Below are 21768 nucleotides of genomic sequence, written 5' to 3'. Positions count from 1 at the left end.
CGTTGGGGATTTCACTGTAATTCTGGTGAAATTAGTCACATTGTTAGTAATGTGACCCTTGTTTCTTGTCTGACTTTGGCTTCAATTTTCATTGTATCTCATTAGACCCTTGTACTGGATTAGAGTTGACTGGTCTTGGAGTTCTCTAACGTGGCCCAATCTGGGATCATACTGTTGATGTTCCTCCTGGAGCTGTTGCCTTCTGCTTTCTTAGTGTGAAGGCTTGGGAAAGCAACTGTTATTTTAGTGCTGTTTGCACTGTTTCACTGGTGTTGTCAAATGGGGTTTGCACAGCCTCTTTAAGACCCATGTGGTCCATTAGATTCTTTGAGCTGCTGTTTTGCTTTCACCCAAGACAAATGTGTCTTGCTATGTTAGCTGAAACAATGCTAGCAGTCATTGTAATCTGCTGATCCAAGTGTGATCTAGCAAATACGCCTTCGTTTCTGCAGGCTTTTCCCAGGAGCTGAGGTGGTGATGTTGAGATGCAGGACTCCAGTTTGTCTTTGCTTTTCAAGTTAAGATGGTGAAGACTTGGCTGAGTATCAGAGGAACTGCAGCTGCAGTTCCTGCTTTGGCAGCCTCTCTGGGTAACCCCTGTTAGAGGGAAGAGCTCAAAACTGCTGTATCTGAGCTGTTTATAGAGCACAGCTCAAGCCTGAGCTGGTGCCTACATGAGGTGTGAGCTCACTTCATGTTCCTGACTAGGCCAGAGTATAAACCTCTGTGTAGGCGGTGTTGATAGCTGGGAAGTTTGGGGCTTAAATGAAGAATTGAGGTTGGAGCTCACATGATAGTATAGATGTAGCCTTGGAGGCCACTTGTGGCCTGGGATCCTGCTGTGCTAGTTGCTGTACAAACAAAACAACTGCCTTGACCCCCAAGAGACTTAGTCTGCAAGTCATTTTTGCTGGAGTTAAAAAAGGATGATCTAACAATTAGAAATAAGGGGAATACTCTGTTAATTCCATCTGGGTCACAGCAAGTGCTTTTGTACTCGTAAGCACAAAATCCAGATGACTCAGATGCAGCCGTGTGCGGGGTCCAGTTGAAGTCAGCAGGCTCTGCTTGTGTGCAGGACGTGTCTTGGGCAGTTCAGGAAACCGCACTGCCTGCCATGCTCCGTAATTGCTTGCACAAAGAAGAATTTCTCTGGTAAGTAAGGGAAAGTGATATGCAGGTGTAGATCCATCAGTGGGAGCAGATTAAGCCCCGGCCCCTGCTTGCATCAGTTCTTACATGATGTCATGTCTACAGGGACCAATTCTCTAGCGTTTACTTGGGTAATTCCCCTCAGAGGCTGGAGACAGAGTTGCTTTCTGAGTATTTGGTCCATAGTACAGGCTACACTACTCAGCTTCTATTTTTGACTGTGAATATATTGATGTGGAAGGGTGAATAGAAAGAATGCTGGCAGTTGGGCTGTTCCATATGCAAGCAATGTACAGGTATAAGATACTCTGAAACCCATCTCTCCTGTTTTTGTTTTACTCGGAGTTCATAGTAAGGCTCTGGTGCATGAAGTCTGCTAGTTCTTGAGGCCAAAGCCTGCAAGAGCCTTTCCCAGTGGAGGAAATTCTCATTAATCATGTGCTCCCAAGCACCAGAAGAGATGCTGTTTTGACTTCTCTTTTGGGCTGTTGGAACTGTTCTAATCACTTGCATGTCCTCTTCGAGCTTTCAGATATAACGTGAGCGCATGGAAATGGCAAAGGATCTGAGGCTATTCCAGGGAAATGAGTAATCATTTATTCTAGAAAAGCAGCAGCAGTGAGCACATAGTCCTCAGACTTGACAAAAGAGCATCGGAAAGCAATCTGGGCACATACAGAGCTGTGTAAAAATTGGCCAGAGTAAAAAGATAGTGAAAGCTGGTGGCAGCTCATGGAATACCAGTTACCCCTTGAGGCTACTTTATTATGTATTTGCTAGTGAGGATGATCGTTTTGTGCAGCTGTGGCAGCTTCTTCTGCGAGTAGAGAATTGCTTTGAGCTGGGCTAGGTCTGCTCTGACATCTGTGTGCTGCTTAGCCGGCCATGCTAGGTTAGTATTTGTTCTGGAGGAAGGAGAGGACACAAGTGGTCTTGTGGGACAGAGCACAAGATTAGGAGCTGGAATACTGGAACAGTATCTTCTTTGTGTGTGTCTCAAATTCATTACACCCCAAGACCAAGTAAATTCCTGTTTGGGTAGGCCTGCTTCCTCTGAGCTGAAGAGCAGGTATTGCCCCAGGGCAGGTGTAACTCGTAAAGCATCTTCTGGTGTGTTGTCCGAGGGCAGGTGCATGTCATGTACAATGCACAAGATGGTTTCCAAGTTCTGTCCCTCTGCAGATCAAGCCTAGATTAGTTGTTAGGGTCATTTGCGACCATGATCTTTTGTTAAGGTCAATATGAAAAATAGCCTCATATTTGAGCCTTAGAATAGCCCAAACTTGCTACTATTAATATCTGTGGTAGATTGACTGTCTCATTTAATGGCATATGGCAAATAAAGCACATGTCTACAAAAGCAATTCCTTTGTTAGTCTTCACAGGCTGAGCAGATTTCAAACATGAATAACTTGCTGAGTTGGAAGGTTTTTTTAGCATATTGGAGTTTCCTGCCTAAAAACTGCTAGTAAGGACAATTTAGTTTGCTCAGGGGTGAGTAAAAGCAGAGTTGCAGTTGCAATAAAAGCAAGTTAAATTATTTCTGGGTAGAATTCTCTGCCCTTTTTACTCTCGGAAAGCTTGCCTGGTTCAGTTTTGTAACAATTGCACAAAATCAGGAAACTATCATATGTTACTGTTTCTGTGCTTTCTTCCCTACTGAGATTGCCCAGTTAGTCCTTGTTATCAGTCCTCAGTTTATCCTGGTTGTTAGACAAGTGGTGCTTGCTCAGAGCATCGAATAGATGCCTAGTGAGGAGTAAGAACAGGGGTGGAGGTAGAATTGTGGTGGTTGCTTTTTTTGTTTGTTTGGTCTTTTGTGTGTGTGGTTTTTTTTTTTTTTTTTTTTTAAAGCATGGTGCCATAAAGGCACTTTCAAAATCTCTCCATTTTGTTTACCTTCAAGCATCCTGGAAGGCTTGAGAACAGGTGGTGTCTTTTAGTTCCTCTGTGTATAACAAGGCTAAAACTGTTTCAGCAGAGGTGTTAAAAAACGAATCCTGCCCATGCGGTTCAAAGCCCAGTGAGTAAAACATCAGTTTTGCCATTTACCTTCTGCTCCGTATGATGTCTAGCGCTTCCATCATTGCTTCCACTGGCACCATTAGGAATAGTGTGTAATTCAGGGTAAAGAAACACTAGTGTAAACAGTGTTCACTAAATTGTGATCCTGCCATGTCTATGTTGGAAAAGATTAGCAAAAGAAAAAAAATCTCTAGAAAGCCAGCTTTTATTCAGTTAAGAATGAGCTATGTGCTGGAGTTTCTGTTATTTTTAACCCATGTTAAATGCCCCCATTAATTGCAGAGATGAACAATAGAGATCATGTCAAAAGTCACGAGCTTACTCTTGCAAAAGCAGCCCTGCTGGGGGTATGCAGGGTGGAAAATCTGCCTGCTGGTTAAGGTAGATGAGGAAGTCATCAGTCGTACCTTTAGATGAAGTGATCACTTAAGAGGCCACCCTCCCTTCTGAGTGTGTACATAACTCTTGCTTGTTAACAGGAATTCCGTGTGACTATTGATTGGGAATAAGTGGTTGGGTGAGTACATGTTCTGCCTGTCAAACCATTCGATGTTCGGTTGCACATCAGGGAAGATGGCAAAGGCGGCTGGAAAATGAAACAGGAGCGCAGGGGTGTAGAAGTGAAAAGTTCTAGTGGTCAGATCTGAGCAGAGAAAAATAAGTTGGGGAGAAGGGAAGAATTAAGAGTTGATGGCAAAAGAAAGAATCTATAAATGGCTCATTGCTTTTAGACTTAAAGTATCTTCTCTCCAATGCGTATACTGCAGATCACCTGCTGTGTGGCAGCAATTGCTGAACGGAGGGGTGATTAGCTCTAACAACCAGGGGAAGGGATTGGACTTCCTGTAATTTTTCAGGTGCCATGGAAAAGGAACACCTTTTGGTGGTCTTACTGAAGATGTTGTTTTCCCCTCCAGATTATGTTCTTGAGACAGCTGTCGTCTTTCTCAAAATGCGAGGAACTGAAGAAGTAAATGGTCTTATTAAAGAAGCTTGAAGAACTTACTGGCTAGGTGGTGGTAAATGCTTACCACTGATCTTACAAGATCTGCTCTGGGGGAGCTTGAACAGGTAGTGTTTTATACCAGCCTGGCTTAGCACAATAGCAGTTCTACTTCAGAGCTCAAATTTTCTGTTCCCTGGATCTTTTGACACCTTGTTCTGCAGTTTCCAGAAGCCATCCTTCTTATTTGACATGCTTTATCAATAACAGGGTGCCTAGGCTCATTAAGAAGAGCTATTTCCTTTGCTAACTTGACCATTGCTTTTCCACATAGGAACTATTCCTTCTTGCAGGCTGTGAACAGTCTCAGCCGAGCAGAGCTCACAGTGAAGCCTGCCCAGAGGCTATCCCTGATCTGGCGACCTTGCTGACAAGACAGATAAGCCCTTTCAACAGAGCACAAGTGTGTGTCATGTTGGAGCAGACTAACCAGCCAGCCTATCTACATCTCTGAAGTGTTAACAGGAGTTTGACTGGCCAGTCAAAAATGTGTTTCTCCAACTGCTGCCTTCTTCAGGGGACAAGTCTTTTAGCAACTTCTGCTGCAAGTTCCATGAGACTTAGAGTTTGGTCTGGATGGTAGATAGATTCACGTGTGGTGTCCTTTATTTACCTGCCTTAACTACACAAGAGCTCTGTGACCCTGATGCTAAATTTACCTGTTTCCATTGTGTTCCTGTCAAAGGTGGGAAAAGCCCCTGTGTGACATCATGGCTTTCAGGCACAAACAGTGCATGCTATCAAGAAGTCTGCTTGTAATTACAGTTTGGATTAATGTCCCAGCATCGTGGGCAGAGCCATTACATTTGGTTTGCACTTAAATTGCTTCTCTGCTTGTGTATTTTCCCCTCCTCTCTCCTGTGGAGAGACAAAAGCAAAACAAAGCCACCCACAACACACATGCACTCACTAGGCTGTGGTGGATCTTCTTTACTTTGATCATTTATTACACAAAGAGAAACTAAAATCAGCATCAGGATTTAAGGATAAAAGTGCCTACATGCCCTGTGATCCTGGACCCTATTGGCTTCCAAATGAAAATGCTGCCCTTGTTGATTAGAAGCACAAAACTTGCCTGTGATGAAAACGAAAAGAGGCGGCTGTCTCTGCTTGGGAGTGGGACAGCGTAGCTGCTCCTTCCTCTGCTCTGGGCTAGTTGAATTGACATCTGGGCTGGATCTGATTCTTCATGTCTGTTCCTCCTCACAAACCTGACTGATCTTTGAGGCCAGTGATGGGGGGGGGCAGGGGGGGGAAGCTATGCAGCAGCCCGGACATGGAGTGGCTCCTTGTGCTGGGTGCTGCGCAAGGGTGGGGCTGTGGAGAGCAGGAACTCATCAAAGCAGCAAACCCGTGGGGGTGAAGCTGGGCTCTTTCTTGGCTTCGAGGACTGGCTTATGCATTTAATTTGTGATAGAAAATTGAGTTTGGCTGGCATGTATCAGCAGCAGGAAAAAAGCCCTCAAGGTAAAAGTGGAAAAGGAAAAGCCAATGGCGGAACAAGAGAGTAGTAGACTAAAGGCATAAGATGTAGCACACAGAAACACTGACCTGACTGTCATCTGGCAGTAACTGAATGACCCCTTTCAAATACTGATGCAGCCCGTCCTTCAAAGAGGCTCTGCTGAGCCCCACGACCCCATTCAGACAGCCGGTGCAGAGCCATGTGGTTTCCTGCATTCTTGTATGAAAACTGCCATTTACCTTATATGTCTCTCTTCCTTCTATTCCCATAGGACAATTATCCTCCTCCTTCCTCTTCTTTGCAGCCTTTCTCAGTGCTTGTTCCAGGCTGAGGTCAGGGAATGTGAGAAGATGAAGGGTGATGAGCAGTGGTTTGGACTGAGAGCTGGAGAAGGGGGTGAAAGACCAGCACAGCTATGAGTTTTCACAAATGGGCTGTTTCAAAACCAGCATTGATTACACTCAGTGACTTAGAGGTGCTCTCCCTCCCTTGTGCCAGAGACTGGCCAAACCACATTACAAGTTGGGCAGCCCCTGCTGAAGACCCCTGGCCCCAACCGTAGCAGGTGCATCATCCCACTGAGGGATGCACACAGTGACTCTGAAGATAATTGCTGAGATGTTTTGTGGTAGAGCTGCACGCAGGGAAGCAAGGTTGTGCTCTGGTATCGAGTTCATAAAAGTTCAGGAAAGCTCCTTATGGAGAGGCTGTGACAGTGAAAGATGCTTTACACAGCCTTTTTAATGGATCTGAGCCCTTTGTGAATACATCATTTAAAAAGCCTCTGTGGAGTACAATCTTCATGAAACATCCAGTGTAATCAGAAGAGAGCAGAAACGCTGGTCGTCTTGGAACCACCCTGTTGCTGATGGGGGGTATTGTGCCCATAATAGAGACTGTCTTGTCTTCAGCAATCTTAATTTGCTTTGATGTTATGCAATCTGCTGAGGAGGTAAGACTGCCTCTGTTTTAAAGATGACTAACTTCTAATCCTGCTTGTCCCACACATTCTACTCTGCTAATGGGACCGAATGCCAAAGGCTTAGGAAGTTGCATATTGCAAAAAATATCCCAAATTGTATGGTGGCAAGTCAAAAAAGTCTAGTTGAGAGTAAATGCGGATCAAAGTGAGGGAGAGAGCTTTTAAAAATTACATCACTTACCTCAGTGGATCTAACACACAGTGTAAGGTCATCTAACGAGTCAGAGTTTACATAAACATTGCTAGTGCAGAAATATCCTAAGAGAATATGTATCTCACTGGATGCAGTGTTTTTGGTTATGTTAGAAGAAAGGCTTTCCTTCATGCAGTTTATACTGAACGCAACAAAAGCCCTTAATGAATGTTCATGAAACCCTTGGTTATGTCCAGCTGCTCTGAAAGCCAGCTTCTAAAGAGTGTGCTTGATCTCTGCCTAACTCTTATTTGTGTGGCTGTCTCATGAAACAGCTACGAGAACATGCCTGGCAGGAGGTGTTATCTGCCCATGTTCGAGTACCCAGGGCCCAGGGATGCTCTGTGGTACGCCTGGACTGCACCAGGGTCCATGGTTGCAGTCCATCAATGTGAGAGGCAGATGAGTTTGGTCTTGTGGGCCACGGAGTAGCCCTTAAGAGCTAGTGAAAACGTAGTCCTTGAGTCACACTGGTCTCACATGGATAGTTCTGTTGACTGCAGTGGAACTATTTGCGTGAGTAATGGTTTGCTTGTGGGAACAGGGAGTTCATAACCCAGCCCTTTGCAGTGTCACTGACTTGACTTGCAGGTGGCTGCTGCTCCTGGGTCCAAAGGGATGAATGAGCAAATCCCATCTCCCAGACTGCTTTCTGACTCTGAACATCCGTGACCTGGAACAGAAATGCAGTCACTTCACCACGAAAGGTCGCATTTCTTTTCCTCCCCTAAAAAAAAAAAAAAAAACCAACCCCAAACACCACCCCCCCAAACACAACCTAAACCCAAAAAGCCCAAATGGGGGGGGGGGATGGGGACACCAACCCCAAACAACAACAAAAAAAACCCCAAAGCCACCAAAAAAACCCCACTTTTTCTTGAACCCCCGTCTGTCCTGGCCCATGTATAGCTGTGGGTGGTTTGCTTCATGCTTGTCCATCCTAACCCACCAACACAAGGCAAGAATATAACCTGATGCATGAAAGCTCCCTGAAATGTATCAGGTTTGAAGCTGGTGTACAGGAGATAGGGAAATGTCTTTAGACTTTCTGCCGTCGTTTAATGTAGTTGGCCTAGCTCCATCAGCCTGTTCTTGTTTTATGCTTATGTATAACGGTTTTAAATGAAAGCAGAGTGTAAAATGGTCACAGATTTTGTTTGCTGCATCTTAGAAAGGCTTTCTTCTGAAGGAGTACTGGGGAGGGGGAGGGTGCTCACATACAGACTCGGAGAGCATGGAAAGCTTTAGGGTAAAGGTAGGATACCTGTAAAAATTATACAAGGGTGGTGGGTTGGGTTTTTTTTTTTTTTTGGTGGGTGTTTTTGTTTGGTGGGGGGTTTTTTGGGGGTTGGTGGCTTTCGGGTTTTTTTTGTGGCTGACCCTAAAATGTGGTGGCTGCTTGGCCTGCCACTGCTCTGCTCATGTGCGTGCAGCCAGCACCTGAACAAACAGAGCTGTATCTGTGGCAGCCTGGGAATCTGCCAGGATTCCTCAGGGAAGGAGTGATTCAGAGCATCTGAGAAAAATGGGGGCTGCTTCCATGCATCCTTGCTTCCTGCCCAGACAATAACCCATGCAGCCTTATTCTGAAAGGACAGTGGGGCTGTTCCCATAAGCGAATACAGCGCATGTTGTGTTGGATGAAAATGTACCTTCTTGTAATGGTACAAAATCTTGAGCCTTGTGGATTATCCTGGCAGGGCTGACATGATAGTGTAAAGTGTCAGACAGCTAGCGGGGCTTTCCTGGAGCAGTTGGGAAGCATGAGGGTTTACACACTTCGGGCAGTTCAGTCTTTCAGGGAAGGTCTTGTGCATAGGGATGGTGTGCAACAGATTTCCAGCATGTCACCTGCATGTTCACTTCATCTGCTGCTGCAGATGTAGCTTCACTACTCCAAAGCAGATCTTTCACAAGTTCCAGTACAGCAGAGGAATCTTTTTAGAATAAAAGTCTTTGGAAGCAGAAAAACTTTTACAAGTGACGTATAAAAATGACACAAGAAGATGTGCATTGATAAACTGTACAAACTTTAAGTCAAAGCTGATGTCCAGGTCCAATGATATTCTCCTCTTTTCTTCTTGCCATATGTTAATAAGAAGCGCTTGGGACAGATCTTCAGTTATTGATTGCAATAAGGTGACCAGAACAAACAGAAACATTTATGTTGCTGCTGTTGTAAACACAAACACATCTTCCACATTATCAGTACCCCTTCATACTTGTCAGGAAAATTGCTCAGGCATTGCGTTCTACTCTGAAACTGTTTTGGTTTTGGGGGTTTTTTAATTTTTTTTTGTGTGTGTAGGGAACGATGGGCTAAAATCAGATGGCAGATCATCTAAGGTGAGAGTGTAGGAACCCATGTCTTGAGTCTTCTCTAGTGTTTCTAGGAGGATCAGTATTAAATCTTCATCTTCTCTGAATTGAGGAGGTGGAGGAGGAGGGCAGGTAATTCCAGGCGTGGGTTAGTCACAGTGTGTGCGATCCGTCTCCTGTTACGGTGCCTTTGATCTCGCTCTCTTTGCGTGGCCTGTGTCTGACACCCAACCTTGCCGGTCCTTCAGTGGCAAACCCCGTAACTCTTTCTGGCTCTAGCATTTGGTTTCTTCAGTACTTTCCCAGTATGGAAATATTAACCAAACCCTGAACTTTTTAATCTCTGTTTCTAGCCTTGTGATCTCCCTCATATGCTAATTTTAAAAATGTGCTTGTGTATTAATAGAACCCTACCCGAGGTACGGAGCCTCTCTTTTGAAGCTTGATTTTATTTTTGATGCCTATAACAGGTGTTGGTTTAATAGGTTTGCTGTATTACGGCTTGCTTTCTTTTTTGTGAGCCCAGCCAGCTCTGTAAGCTGACACGACATGAAGGCCAAGCATGTGACTTCTCCCTGCCTTTAGCCTCACTTCACACCAAACATTTGCGCTGCAGACTCGCAGCAGCCAAGGCAGCCTTAATTCAAGCTTTGTCTAAACCAGGAGGTTTTGCGCTGATTGTATTTAAATCAGTCCAGCCAAAGCCCCTGTAAGTTCCCATCTGAGGGTCTGCTTGCTTTGATTTTCCGCTGTCCGCTTTCTAATGGGCAGCTGCTGAGGGGAAGTGAATGTGGCTCGAACAACAAAGGAGCGTGTTTGCGCTGCTCTCTGCATCGATTTCACACAAGCAGTTTGAAGCCACGGTCTAAATTAAACTGATTAGTGTTCTCCAAAGGACAGGCTTGCTGCAAAGAGGAAGGTAAATTCTTCTCCTGTTAGGTCTAGTGGAAAGTGTTTCACAGCCTGTTTATCAAATAAATATTCACAAAGAAGCTTCAAATGAGGAAACCCACCGGGATTAAAGTGTAACTTTACCTCTAAAATACAAGCTGAGATTCCTGGAAATGCTGCAAGCTTTTGACTTTGCACCACCTGTTGTTTTCCTGCCACCCCCTTCAGCTCCCTCCCGACTTAGAGCAAACCCAAACACCCTTTGGCTTCGCTGGAACATTTTGCTTGTTTTTCTGTCTCGCAGCAGCCCGGAGGAGCGCAGAGCGTGCCTTCGCTTCCTGATGTGGTCCTCATGGGCTTGGTTCAGCAAAGAGCTGGCTGAGGTTAATCCACATCTCCTGTAATCCTGCGGGGTCTATTCAGGAGCGGTGCAAAGTGCAAGGGCTAAGAGGCTGCGGGACCTCGGGGTGTTGACCGGGAGCGCGGGCGGGTTAAGTGGCGGTGGCTGGAGGGTAGCTTCCCTCAGCTCTCCTCTCTCCATTTGCAGCTGTAGCTGGTGCTGACCTGAGGGCGAAGCAATTTCTGGACCGGTGCCATATGTATACAGCTTGCAGCGTGAAAGTAATCTATTGCTGACTTTGGGTTACCTTAGTTTGGCACTAAGACGTTACAGTTCAAGGTCTGCGTTAGCTGCAAATGGGGTGTCTCCAGGAATGAGGTTGGGTACGAGCTGGGAAGTTCAACTCTTGTAGCCAGATCTCCCCATATTCATGAGCAAACGCAAATGGACTTGGATGGGCTCCTTAGTTCCTATGATTCTTCTTCGCTTGGGCTGCTTTCACTCCAGATTCTTAGTCCTCGGTGAAGGCAGCCCTGCGTGATCCTAGTCCAGTAGTATGTTCCCATACATGTTGGTGAACCAGAGGTAGAGAGGGGTTAAGAAACTTGCCCAAGGCAGACGAGTTAGTGCCAAAGCTGGGAATAGAAACTAAGAGGCTTGGCTTCTGCTTCAGGCTCTAATTGCTCAATCTCACATTGAAGCCCTGTCATCCTATACTCTTGAGGTAACAGTGGCTGAAGTGAGACACGGAAAGCTGTTTCCAGGCTGTGATACCTAAGGAGTGGGGAGAGGAAAAGACACCTGGAGGCAAATTGGTTGTGGAAACACCGATAATTTGTGCTTTAAAGCCTGGTTTCAGCAATTGGTACTAAAATCTGATCTGTCACCTTTGAAGCCAACTAAGTGTAAACTAAGGAGCTAGCTGGGAAAAATCCAGCCCTTTTCCAGTCACTGCTGAAGGGGAGAGGCAAAGTCATAATGTCACTGGTCTTTTTTCCTGTAAAACACCCTTGTGATGAGATTGGGAATAAAGGATCCAAGTAATAATAGGAAGGGTTAAATCCCATTTCAGCTCTTACTGAAAGAATGAAAAATAAAATGTGATCAAGCTAGTAAAAGGTTTGAACGATGTCGCATTCATATCGTATGCTGTGTATAGGCAAAGTCAGCCGGCTTCATTTTTGTTTGAAGTGCAGTGGTTTGAGAGGGTGCAGTGCTCTGCAGCAAACTGTCTGACATTCCCCAGCTGGGACTGGCCGGGGATGGTGTTTGGAGCTGAGAGTTACATTTGGAGTCAACCCATGTTTGAAGGAGATGGAGAGAGGGAGAGAAAGGAGCTTGTTTTTTTCATGTGTGAAATAATGCATCCATCTAATCTGCCAGCTGTAGCACATGAAAAGCAAGAGGCGAATGGACAGAAGTCACCTGGAAACTGTGAACGTGGCTCAAACAAAATAGTTCCTTCCTGTCCTTTTCTTCCCTTCTTAAAGTCGGTCTTCTGGGACGGGCTGTGAGTTCTGGCAGGCGGGCAGATTGTATATTCGTTGAGCAACTAAAGCACAGAAATATTAATACTCCAGAAAAATAACATTGGCTTCTGAAGAGCGCTTCATGTCCAAACTCACTCTGTACTCTTGCTCCCTTGCAGACTTAGCTGCCCTGCGCAGGGATTGTCAGGTAATTTATAGATTCTTCACATTCATTTGTACAAGCCTTCATTTCCTGTTAATTTATGGCCAGATTCATCTCAGCCATCACAGCCTAGATGAGATCAGAGTTGAACTCGCCGCCCTTGCTTCAGCAGAGCTCCAAAAACATGCTTGAGGTTTGCTTTCACTTATGTCTGTGTTGAGGTACTTTCCTCAATCAGGGTCACACACATTTAATGGACTCTCTTCTGAGGAGGAGGAAGAAAGATTGAAATTTTTTAACTTGTTGATTCTACTAATCTAGTTTCTTGCAAAAGAAACCAGTGCTTGGGGAAAAGAAATCCCCCTCACCAATGTGTTCAATTTAAACTCCGGTATTTTAGTCTCACTATAGCATAAATTCACTGGAGCTGTGTTCTAGTATGTGCCATGGATGTGAAAATGCAGTCTTTATTCCTAGCTGTAAATGAATATTGGTTATTTGGATAGTAGCCATATCATTGGCTTTTATACAGTTTGTGATTGCAGAGACCTGTATGTGTGTCACCCATAATAACCAGTTTGGGGACATAAGTTAATGACTTTCTTTTGATTTTCCTGATGCCTTTTTGCACCACATTAGCAGTGCATTGCTACAGTGGTGTAAAATTTATCCTTAATGATTTGTGAGTCTGCATTGAATTAATTAAGTAGCATTTAAACTCTTTAGTCAAAGCAGCATTTCTGTGAATGTTTCCCCAGTGTAGGCGAGGGTCACGTGCTGGCTGTTTAAAGGGTGAGTCTCCAGAAAGCAAATGGTTCTGGGGATGCAGATTTTACCTTCTTCCTGTTACAGACACCAGCAAACGTGGTGGTGAAAATATCTGGGTTTAGTAACAGGGAGGGTGAAGGAGCAGATCACAGCGCGGAGAGCAGGTCCCTTGCCATGTGCTATTGGTATTTTTGTTTGGGGGGAGAGGTTTTCTTTGAAAAGAGCTTGTCTGTACCCCTGGGAGAGCCTGAAATGGGGGTGAGGCTGGAGAAAATGGGCTCCTAGGCACCCATCAGCTTCAGTGCCTGGACGGCTGGGGTTGGCTCATCCATCAGTTTTTTGTTTCAAAGAGCTGATGCTTTGTCGGGAAAGCTGGGACGTCCTGGTTTGCGTTCAAGAGTGCTTTCACTGGCTGCCGTCTCCTCTTCTGGTTGCTCAGTGGGTAGTCCGCCGGATTAAGGCACAGTACTTGTCTGAACCCTCTGCTATCTCTTATTATTCAGCAAGTTCTCAAGTGTCTGATGAGTGTCTCTGTTTGGAGTGCCTCACTCGCAGCCTTGCCAGTAATATCAGTGACTGGTCTAAATTCACATCAGGCATGTGCTCTACTTGTGACTAATGCCCAATATATTTTTTTAATTGGTTAGTGTTCTCTCTACTGATTCAGGCCAGAAAGGAGTCAGAGGAAAGGACTTGGGGGGTTTTTAGTTAGACCTTGTTGAGTACAGTTGAATTCTAGAGGTATTTAACTGTTTGATGGCTGCAAAAACCCAGAGGACAGCTTGTAGTACCTTCTCTAAAGAAAAGCATTAGATTGAATCCTTTGGGCTGGTACTGGTAGGGCAGCAATCATAGGTGATTGTTACAGGCTCTGATCCTGCAGTCAGTGCTTGGGTAGAGCACTGGCACTGCAGAGTTGTCCTAATTGCACAGTGGGACAAAGGTAGCAAAAGATGAGGAAATGTTTGCAAGAACGTTTGCAAGCCCTCTTACAGTATTTCTGTGCATTACAAATCATTGTAACATAGTCTAAAGCTGGGAGTTTTCAGAAGAATCCTTAGGAATTAAGGAAACAATGGTTTGTAACTTTTGCCGAGATCATGTTTACTTATCTGTTTCCTGCTCTGAAAAACCCGTCCTCTGTGTAAAACATTGGCAGGTTGTTTAAACCGTTGATCAGTACTCCTTGCCTGTGGGATTAAAATCCAGCCCTGCACTCCTTGCCTGTAACAAGTCCATTCTGGAAGTGCAGGCTTGTAAGAGACCAAGCCCAAATTACCGGAAAAAAACCCGATGAATGGAGTCAGTAGTTCTGTAGAAGGTGAAAGTCTTGTACCGTATCAGAAAAAGTGTCTGGAAGCTTGCAGATATCTGTGAGCTAGTCTCTAGTCTCTCTAGCCATAGGAACAGCACGGGGATTAGGGAAGATCTCTCTGGTGTGGGTTTCTTCTCGGACAGCTGTTGAAGAAGCACCGTAAGTCTGAGTGTGTGAACTCAGGGGCCAGCCTGTGGGCCTGCTGTGGTCTCAGGTATTCTTTCTGGTTTTTTTTAAGAGAGCTAAATTGTCTCTGTTTCTCCTCCTGACTGTTTCAGGCATCACAACAGGATCCGCAGCATTGAAGCAAGTCAACTGAAGCCCTACGTTACCCTGGAAACGTTGGACCTGAGTTTCAATGACATCACGGAAATCCGAAACGGCTGCTTTCCACAGGGACTTCACATAAAGGAGCTGTGAGTTTTTCTTGTTGGGAACGGCTTTTGTTGAGTTACCACAGCAGAGAAAAAGGCCTCAAACCTTCTTTAAAAAAACAGAGGGGGAATGAACATTCAAAATATGGAGTTATTCGTCAGGATTTTAAGTGCAAAGGAGAATTAGAAGGCAGCACTACTGTCAGGTTATATTTTTGAGATGTTTGCCTATTCAGGGAAACGTAAAATAATCTGGTTTTTAAGTACCTTTCAATAGGTGCAGACAGATAATCTGCTTGCATTAAAGTTTGCACCAAAGTTTCTGCTCCTGGATGTAAGAGGATATAAGAGAGTGGTGCTGTGACTGATGTTTGCCTGTTAACAAAACAGCCTCTGTGGCTAAGACTAGGGTCCAGGTAAGAAAGACCCCTGGGACAGATGCTGAGGGAAAAATGGGGAATGAATGGAGTCATCTTGCACTGAAATATTCTCCAGTTTCTGGCTTCCACTCCCAATTGCCTTGCTGAAATAGGATGGCATCAAGGAGCTCTTGGGAAGTGTGCAGCACTTTTCCACGGTCGTCACATGGCTCTGGGAAAGGCACTGTGCTCTTTGTGCAGCCAGAAATCCAACTGATTTGAAGCCACCTCTGTAATTTCACCAGCCTGTCTGGAGACCAACCAAATGCTGATAAAAGGAGATTTCTGACAGAACTGTTCATTTTTCTGCTGTGATTTATTGCAGCTACCTGGGGAGCAACAGAATCAGCACTCTGGAGCCTGGCGCTTTTGATAGTCTGTCACGGTCCCTGCTAACACTTCGTCTGAGTAAAAACAGGATCACTCAGCTTCCTGTCAAGGCGTTCAGGCTACCCAGGCTAACACAACTGTGAGTAGAAATGTGCACTTTAATTAAGCTCAGCCACACTTTATGGAGACAAAATGTCCCTGAGGATAAACACACTAAATGTCACCCTTCCTCACCTGCCATCTGTAAAACTTAGAATACGCTATGCAGTAGTCCTGTGCCAGCACCTAGTAAAACATATTGGGAGAGGGTCCTTTTTGTCCTGTAGCTATTGGCTTTTCAGGCCGTTCTTTTGATCAGGCGGGAAGGGAGGGGTGCTGCAGCGTACATCAGCATCTTGTGTGCTTGACAGCATAAGACAAATCCATTCCCTTAAAAGCTGCTGGTGTCTGTGGCGCAGGAGAGGTTTGGAAGATGTTGCAAGCAACAGAGCTCAGCTACCGTGTTAGTTTTTTCAAGACCACACAGGTGTCTTTATGTGGCAGTAAAAAAAGTAACGATGGAAGGTTGTTAAACTGTGCGGTGATACTTGGGTAGAGAAAATAGCACTGTAGATGAGTTAACACACACATCATTGTTGTCCTGCCTGCGGTCCGTATGGTAGGAGCTGCATGGGGACACATAGACATCTGCAGCTATAAATACACTTTATGTGTAAAACAGTAGCACTAATGCTTTAGCTTTTCCCTTCTGCTGCTGTTGGAGAAATGGGCCCAACCTGAGGCCTGGTGCAGTCTTTCCCTCAAATTTGATAGCAAAAGGTCACCCTCTGTCTGTTAACATAAAGTCTACAAAAGCTGTTGGAACTCGCACCTCTAAACGGTATCCTCTTGATTGAGAGACAAATCCTTAAGCCAAGACGTGTCTAAGGAATGGGTGTGCATCTGTGCTTGTATCCATGTAGGATTTATAGCCAGTTCGGGATTGAACAGTGTGACACAACAGCATACGCATCTTAAAAGTCTGCCTCTCAGTTGGAGGTTACTGTCCATTGGCTGAGAGCTTGTAATCCTCTGTGTTCATCTGCATTGTGTGCAAAACTATTAGGGTCAACTCAATCTCTTTAGGAACACAGTTTTTACTGAAAGTTGGAGTAATTGGTACTCTTAAAGACAGTCTCGCAGCGGGTTGTTTAACCATATGGATAAACATGAATGAATTACAAGTTATACAGACTTGATGTGTTCTAGAATTTGTGTACAGTTCTTTTTCTAGCAAAGTGTGGTTCACTAATAGCATAGGAAGTGCAGTAAGGCAAGAGTCTTTAAGCCTGCAAACTGTTTAATTGCTTACTTGACTTTAATTACACTCAAGTGCAAGTTCAACATTGTTTTTTTTAGGCAGTTAAAAAATAAGCTTAAAGTTTCTACGGCTTCCTCATGTTTTCCAAAACAAGTTCTGATGTTGTAACCTCCACCATTTTCTCAACACAAACACTGAATAGGGAACTACCATTGGGTTAGTTTTGTGTGTGCAGAAAGGTATCCATTTTAAACACTCTGTCTTCAGCTTTAGTGCATTGTGTTGATGACGGTTTTTCACTGAATTTGTGGAACTGGTATTTCACTTGGTATCTCTGGGTCTAGCAATCCATAGGAGTGTTTGATACAGGTTAGTAAAGCATGCTGTGTTGATGTTCATATTGCTATTTAGAAAAAACGTATTCCCAAAATTTAGGAGTCCCTCCCCACACGGGGAAAAAAAAAAAAGAAAAAGAAATTTAATGAACCAAGTTGGAGATCTCTGTATATGCAAAATACTAAGACTGCCTTGTTATTGGAAACAACTTGTTTCACTCATTACTAGTTTCTTATAATAGGAAAAAACGTGAAATTTGTCAGGGGAGCTGAAAGCTTTCCTTTCAAACTTAGCTATAAAATTTCCTCTTGGGCTCACAGTTCTTATGGCACCCGCTTGTTTCAGAGCACATTTTTACTGGGCAGTTACAAGTCCTGTAAAAACAATGGGATGTTTAACTGTATCAGTTCAAACGGTGTTTCTGCTTGAGAGAAAATGACGTGTGAAAGTTGATGAAAAGGATAAATGGCTTAAAAGAAGTGCAGAGAGAGGAGGGATGTAGAGGAATTGCTGTACTGTCTCTGTTATTTCTCTATAGTGAAGGTCTGTCCCAGGGTGAGTTTATTTAAGCGATCACACCCAGCTGACTTCCCTGGCTAACTCTGGGATTGAAAGTTTCCGGTGTGCTTCTGCTCTCTCCTGGGAACCGTTGACAGAAGAGTTGTTGGCATTGCTGTCCCCATTGTATGCTGCACAGATGATTTCATGAGAAAGGACCAGGATTTAATAAACTTGTATGGCCTTGGTGATTTTAGGGAGCTGAACCGGAATCGCATCCGCCTGATTGAAGGCCTGACATTCCAGGGACTGGACAGCTTGGAAGTCCTGAAACTCCAGCGCAACAACATAAGCAAATTGACTGATGGGGCTTTCTGGGGTCTAGCCAAGATGCAAGTTCTGTAAGTTGGAGAGATGGGTTCTTTTCCCTTAAACAGCCCAGGCTTCACCTGCTATCGTGTCCTTCTCTGCATTTTAGCAAGGACTCCTATCGGAGACCTGTGGGCACCTGTGCCAGGTGCTTCTTTCTATGTCCTGCATGCACAGAGCTTTGCCATGCCACAGCAGCTTCTGTTTAGTTGACCTACAGTTTACTAAAGCTCATTGCTTTACCAGGTGCTCAATAAAATAAGTCCTGTTTTTCGAGCTGTGGCGGTATTCCTTTGAATGTTTGATGATTTGAACATTCAGTAAGATCTCAACTGGTCTTTAAAAGCTCGTCTGGCTTCTGCAAATTTGTTTTGACTGATACATGGAAACTCTGTGTTGCAGGCCTGATTATTCTGCCTCTTGGGATACCTAGAAACCAAGCTGGCCTATCTCAGTGATGTGTTCTTTCCATACGAGAGAACAAATTGAATAGTCATTGCGGAGAAATGCTTGAAGCTTCCAAGATGATTGGCTTTCAAGTGTGTTTGCAAGGTCACAAGTGATCAAGGCAGCGTGTTTCTGGACGCTGCTGTCACACAACTGAGACTCTGCAAATACAAACTTGAATGGGATGCTTTAAGCCCAGTTTACTTGCAGTGGAGCGTACCTCTGCAGTCACAGCTCATTCTGGGTATTTCCTTTGTGTTGCCCTTGAATTTTTGTCCTTCACTTGCACAAGAAATGCCCACACATGCATGTATCCATATGGGTATGTAGAAGGGTCTGTAGGAATGGCTAAAATCCCAGTCCTTGTTGGAAATTCTTCAGCATTTGACCAGTGCTGCTTATCTGTCAATTCCTTCTGATTTTTCTCCACAGCCACCTGGAGTATAACAGCCTGACAGAAGTGAACAGTGGGTCTCTCTATGGCCTTTCATCTCTGCACCAGCTTCACCTCAGTAACAACTCCATATCCCGCATCAATCCCGATGGCTGGAGCTTCTGTCAGAAGCTGCATGAGCTGTAAGTTGGTTTCTATTGTGGTTGGCTGGGCAGGGTTTGATGCTAATGTAACGTTGGCAGGGAAGGGGAATAAGGATTTTTCCCAATCACATGGCTTGCAGCTCCTGCTATATCAACCTGTAGAAATGCAGGAAGTGCAGCCTCCTAACTGATACCTTTGTTATTCATGACGTTATGACCTTCAGAGCACCTGACTAAAATATGTTTGCACCAGAAACAAAGACTAGAACCCACTAAAAGTATACAGTGCCAGAAGACCTGGAGAGTTTGTGATCTGCGGCTTGCCAACACTTTTTAGCTGGCTAGTTACAAGACATGCACGGCTTGCCATATAATGACTGTACAGCCTGAAGGAAGCTTTGCTTTATCCTCTGTATTTATAAAGAACAATCATGTTTTTAACCAGCAGAGATTTGGCCCTTTAAAGGCAGTTCTCCTTGTTTCTCCTGTTTACGCTTTACCCTTCCTGTAGGGCTCAGTCATTTAAAAGTAAATACATTGACTTTGCTCTCCTGAGATTTCCAGCTGTGAATACAGTCTCTTTGATAAATGAAAGAAAGCCTTGCTGCTGAGGACAGCCTCGCAAGGGTGTCTTTTGGGTCTGTGGCACTGCTTAATGCCTTTTTGAAGAGACACACATGGATGCTTACAGTATTTACAGAAGTAGCTGTCATCCCCTCGGTGGGACTGTGGACAGATTCACTTTTTTCTTTGGAGAACTTGACACATGTGGTTAGCGGAACTGTAATTCATTCTGCTTGGTGCTCAGAAATCTCTTGTTAAACATTGTTAGGGATTCTCCTATCCACCAAAAAGCAGTATGGTAAAGCAGCTTCCTGCTTCCAGAGGCCTCACTCTGGACTCAGACTAAAGGTTGGCATCTGCCTGCCTAGCTGTGAGTCCCTAGTCTTTTGGGATATGGATTCAGAGATAGGTGAGCATGACATGTGTCATTCCTTTAAGTTTAGAAGCTGTAGAATTAACATGTTAGCCCAGTGACCAGCTGTGATCTTCTGTTGAACCCAAATTACTCATTGAGATGTGGGTTATTTTTGGGGGGGGCACAAGGAAATACTTTATTTTGGGTTTTAGTTAAATACATATGTGATGGTTTAATCACCTAATCTTTCAAATTGCTGTGAAACTGCCCGTGCCTAAAGGGCAACTTTGCTTGGCATAGTACTGTAGACAGCTACAGTTCCTTCACATGCTGATCCTCAAGTGCTATTTTACTAGATTAAGGCAACAGATCAGAATTGGCACTGTGCTCCACCCGTGGTCTGCTTAAATCTGAAGCATGAAGAAAAGGGGAGTCTGCCTCCCTAGGGCACTCACAGTTGGAGCCCTGGATTGCCAAATCCAGATCACTACACTGTTAGTAGCACAGCTCTGGGAGCTTTCTGCTCTCGGGGACCCAATATCTGGTGCCTGTGCTGAAGCTTTATTTCAGCCTGGGTTCAGATGGGATGGGTAGGCCCCATCTGCATCTTGGCAGAGCTAACATCAGAACTCTTTTAGGGAGAACTGTGCATGTCTTTTCTACCTGACACTGTCTTTGCAAACCTTCAAGGTTTAGATGAGAGGTTGCACATTATGCCGAGTCCTTTATTTATAGCCAGGTATGGATTGGGATCTCTTGCCAACAAGTAGTGCTAGCGGTGAGCTGTCCTGGGTTAGAGGCCGTCCTCTGCAGTAACTGCAGAAACCCAGCACAGGACTCGCTTGCTGTGGTGCAGAATGGGGTAGATTTGGAAAATGCCTGGTGGTGCGAGGTGGTAGGAGCCACTGGGGCGTGCTTGGCCTGACAAACAGGATCATGCTAGAGTGTGAGGCCAGAGACGACAGTAGCTGAGATGCAAAAGGTGATTATGTGGGTGTTAGCACACATCTCTACAAAATATTACAAGCTCTTGCAGGTGTTGCCTTTAGGGTAAGGCTGCTGCAGGGAGCCATCAGATACTCCTAACTGAAACTCCCACATCCGAAGAGTACTTACAGGAGAGGCCTGCTCTGAAATTGAAGGGTGAGGAAAGGAAACAGCAGATACATCTAGACTGCCTCCGTGCACTTCTTTGAATGTGCACGTTTCATTCCTTATTAAAAGATCCTTGCTCACCTCCCCTATTGCTAAATCTCCTGTGTTTCAGTTATCAGAAAACACTGTCTCTGGTTGTACAAGGAATGAAAGTCAAAGTCCTTGACCCAAGAAAGAGAGGTGGCCAGACCCCTGCTTATCTGTGCTAAGGAAGGAGATGGTCATCTGAAGGATGAGTTGTCTCTCCTTCAGTTGTCGGGAGAAAACGTGACCCCAGGGCTCTGGTCTGATGTAAAAGCTAACAAGGAAAGAGAGCTCTTGCCTTGTTATGGGCATGAGAAAGGGCTGATTGTATTCAGCAGTCAGGTGCTAGGGCATCAACATCATGGAAAAATCCACAGTGGGAGCGTAGGATTTCATCAGAGGTAAACGGTGACTTGGCTGCTGGGTCTTTCTTTTCACTTTTTACCTATAGTTTGGTCAATGGGAATGAAATGTATTAAATGTACTTGGTCCAGAACTGGCTGGTAGCAGGAGCCCCAGCTGCACAACAGGTTTCTGCTTAAGCCCTTTATGTATCACTTTTGGCATGCTGCTCTGCGTGCTGCTCTCCCATTTCCTCGCCAGGCCAGAAGGGCTGTGTAGACAAACATTTCCACTTGTTTGTTCCAGTGATTTCTCACTGGTAGAGAGACGAGAAGGTAGGGGAAGCAGCAGAGACCTGCTGACTTCTCTCAACCCAGATAATCCAAACTGCTGAGGAGGGGAACACGCTGTTTTGCAAATTGGCCTGTCCCATTGGCAGGAAGCAGAGCCCTTACATGTTGAAGGAAGCCACTGCCAGGTGCGTTAGCTCCTGAAACCTTCCATCTGGTTGCAGCTATTGAGAGAGCCCTCTAAAGACTGCTGCAGTCTGGCCATCTTGAGGTGATGTCAGGACGAACGGAGGGGAACATGCCTTCACCAGTTGTGGCAGGAACTCTTCTGTGCAGAATCAAA

General features: G+C 44.9%; 1 protein-coding gene across 1 annotated transcript in view; it reads left to right on the top strand.

Annotated features, from left to right (window-relative positions):
• The window catches only part of LRIG1 (leucine rich repeats and immunoglobulin like domains 1), a 92420-nt gene that overhangs the window by 47417 nt on the left and 23235 nt on the right, over positions 1-21768 (top strand). The window contains 4 exon segments of the mRNA XM_075713566.1: positions 14364-14501; positions 15204-15347; positions 17600-17743; positions 18591-18734. Coding sequence (XP_075569681.1) covers positions 14364-14501; positions 15204-15347; positions 17600-17743; positions 18591-18734 — 570 coding nt within the window.

The sequence above is a fragment of the Pelecanus crispus genome, chromosome 7 (assembly GCF_030463565.1).
Source record: "Pelecanus crispus isolate bPelCri1 chromosome 7, bPelCri1.pri, whole genome shotgun sequence".
Lineage (NCBI taxonomy): Eukaryota > Metazoa > Chordata > Aves > Pelecaniformes > Pelecanidae > Pelecanus > Pelecanus crispus.
The sequence above is the reverse complement of the archived record's forward strand: the minus strand, read 5'-3'. Positions and strand labels throughout refer to the sequence as shown.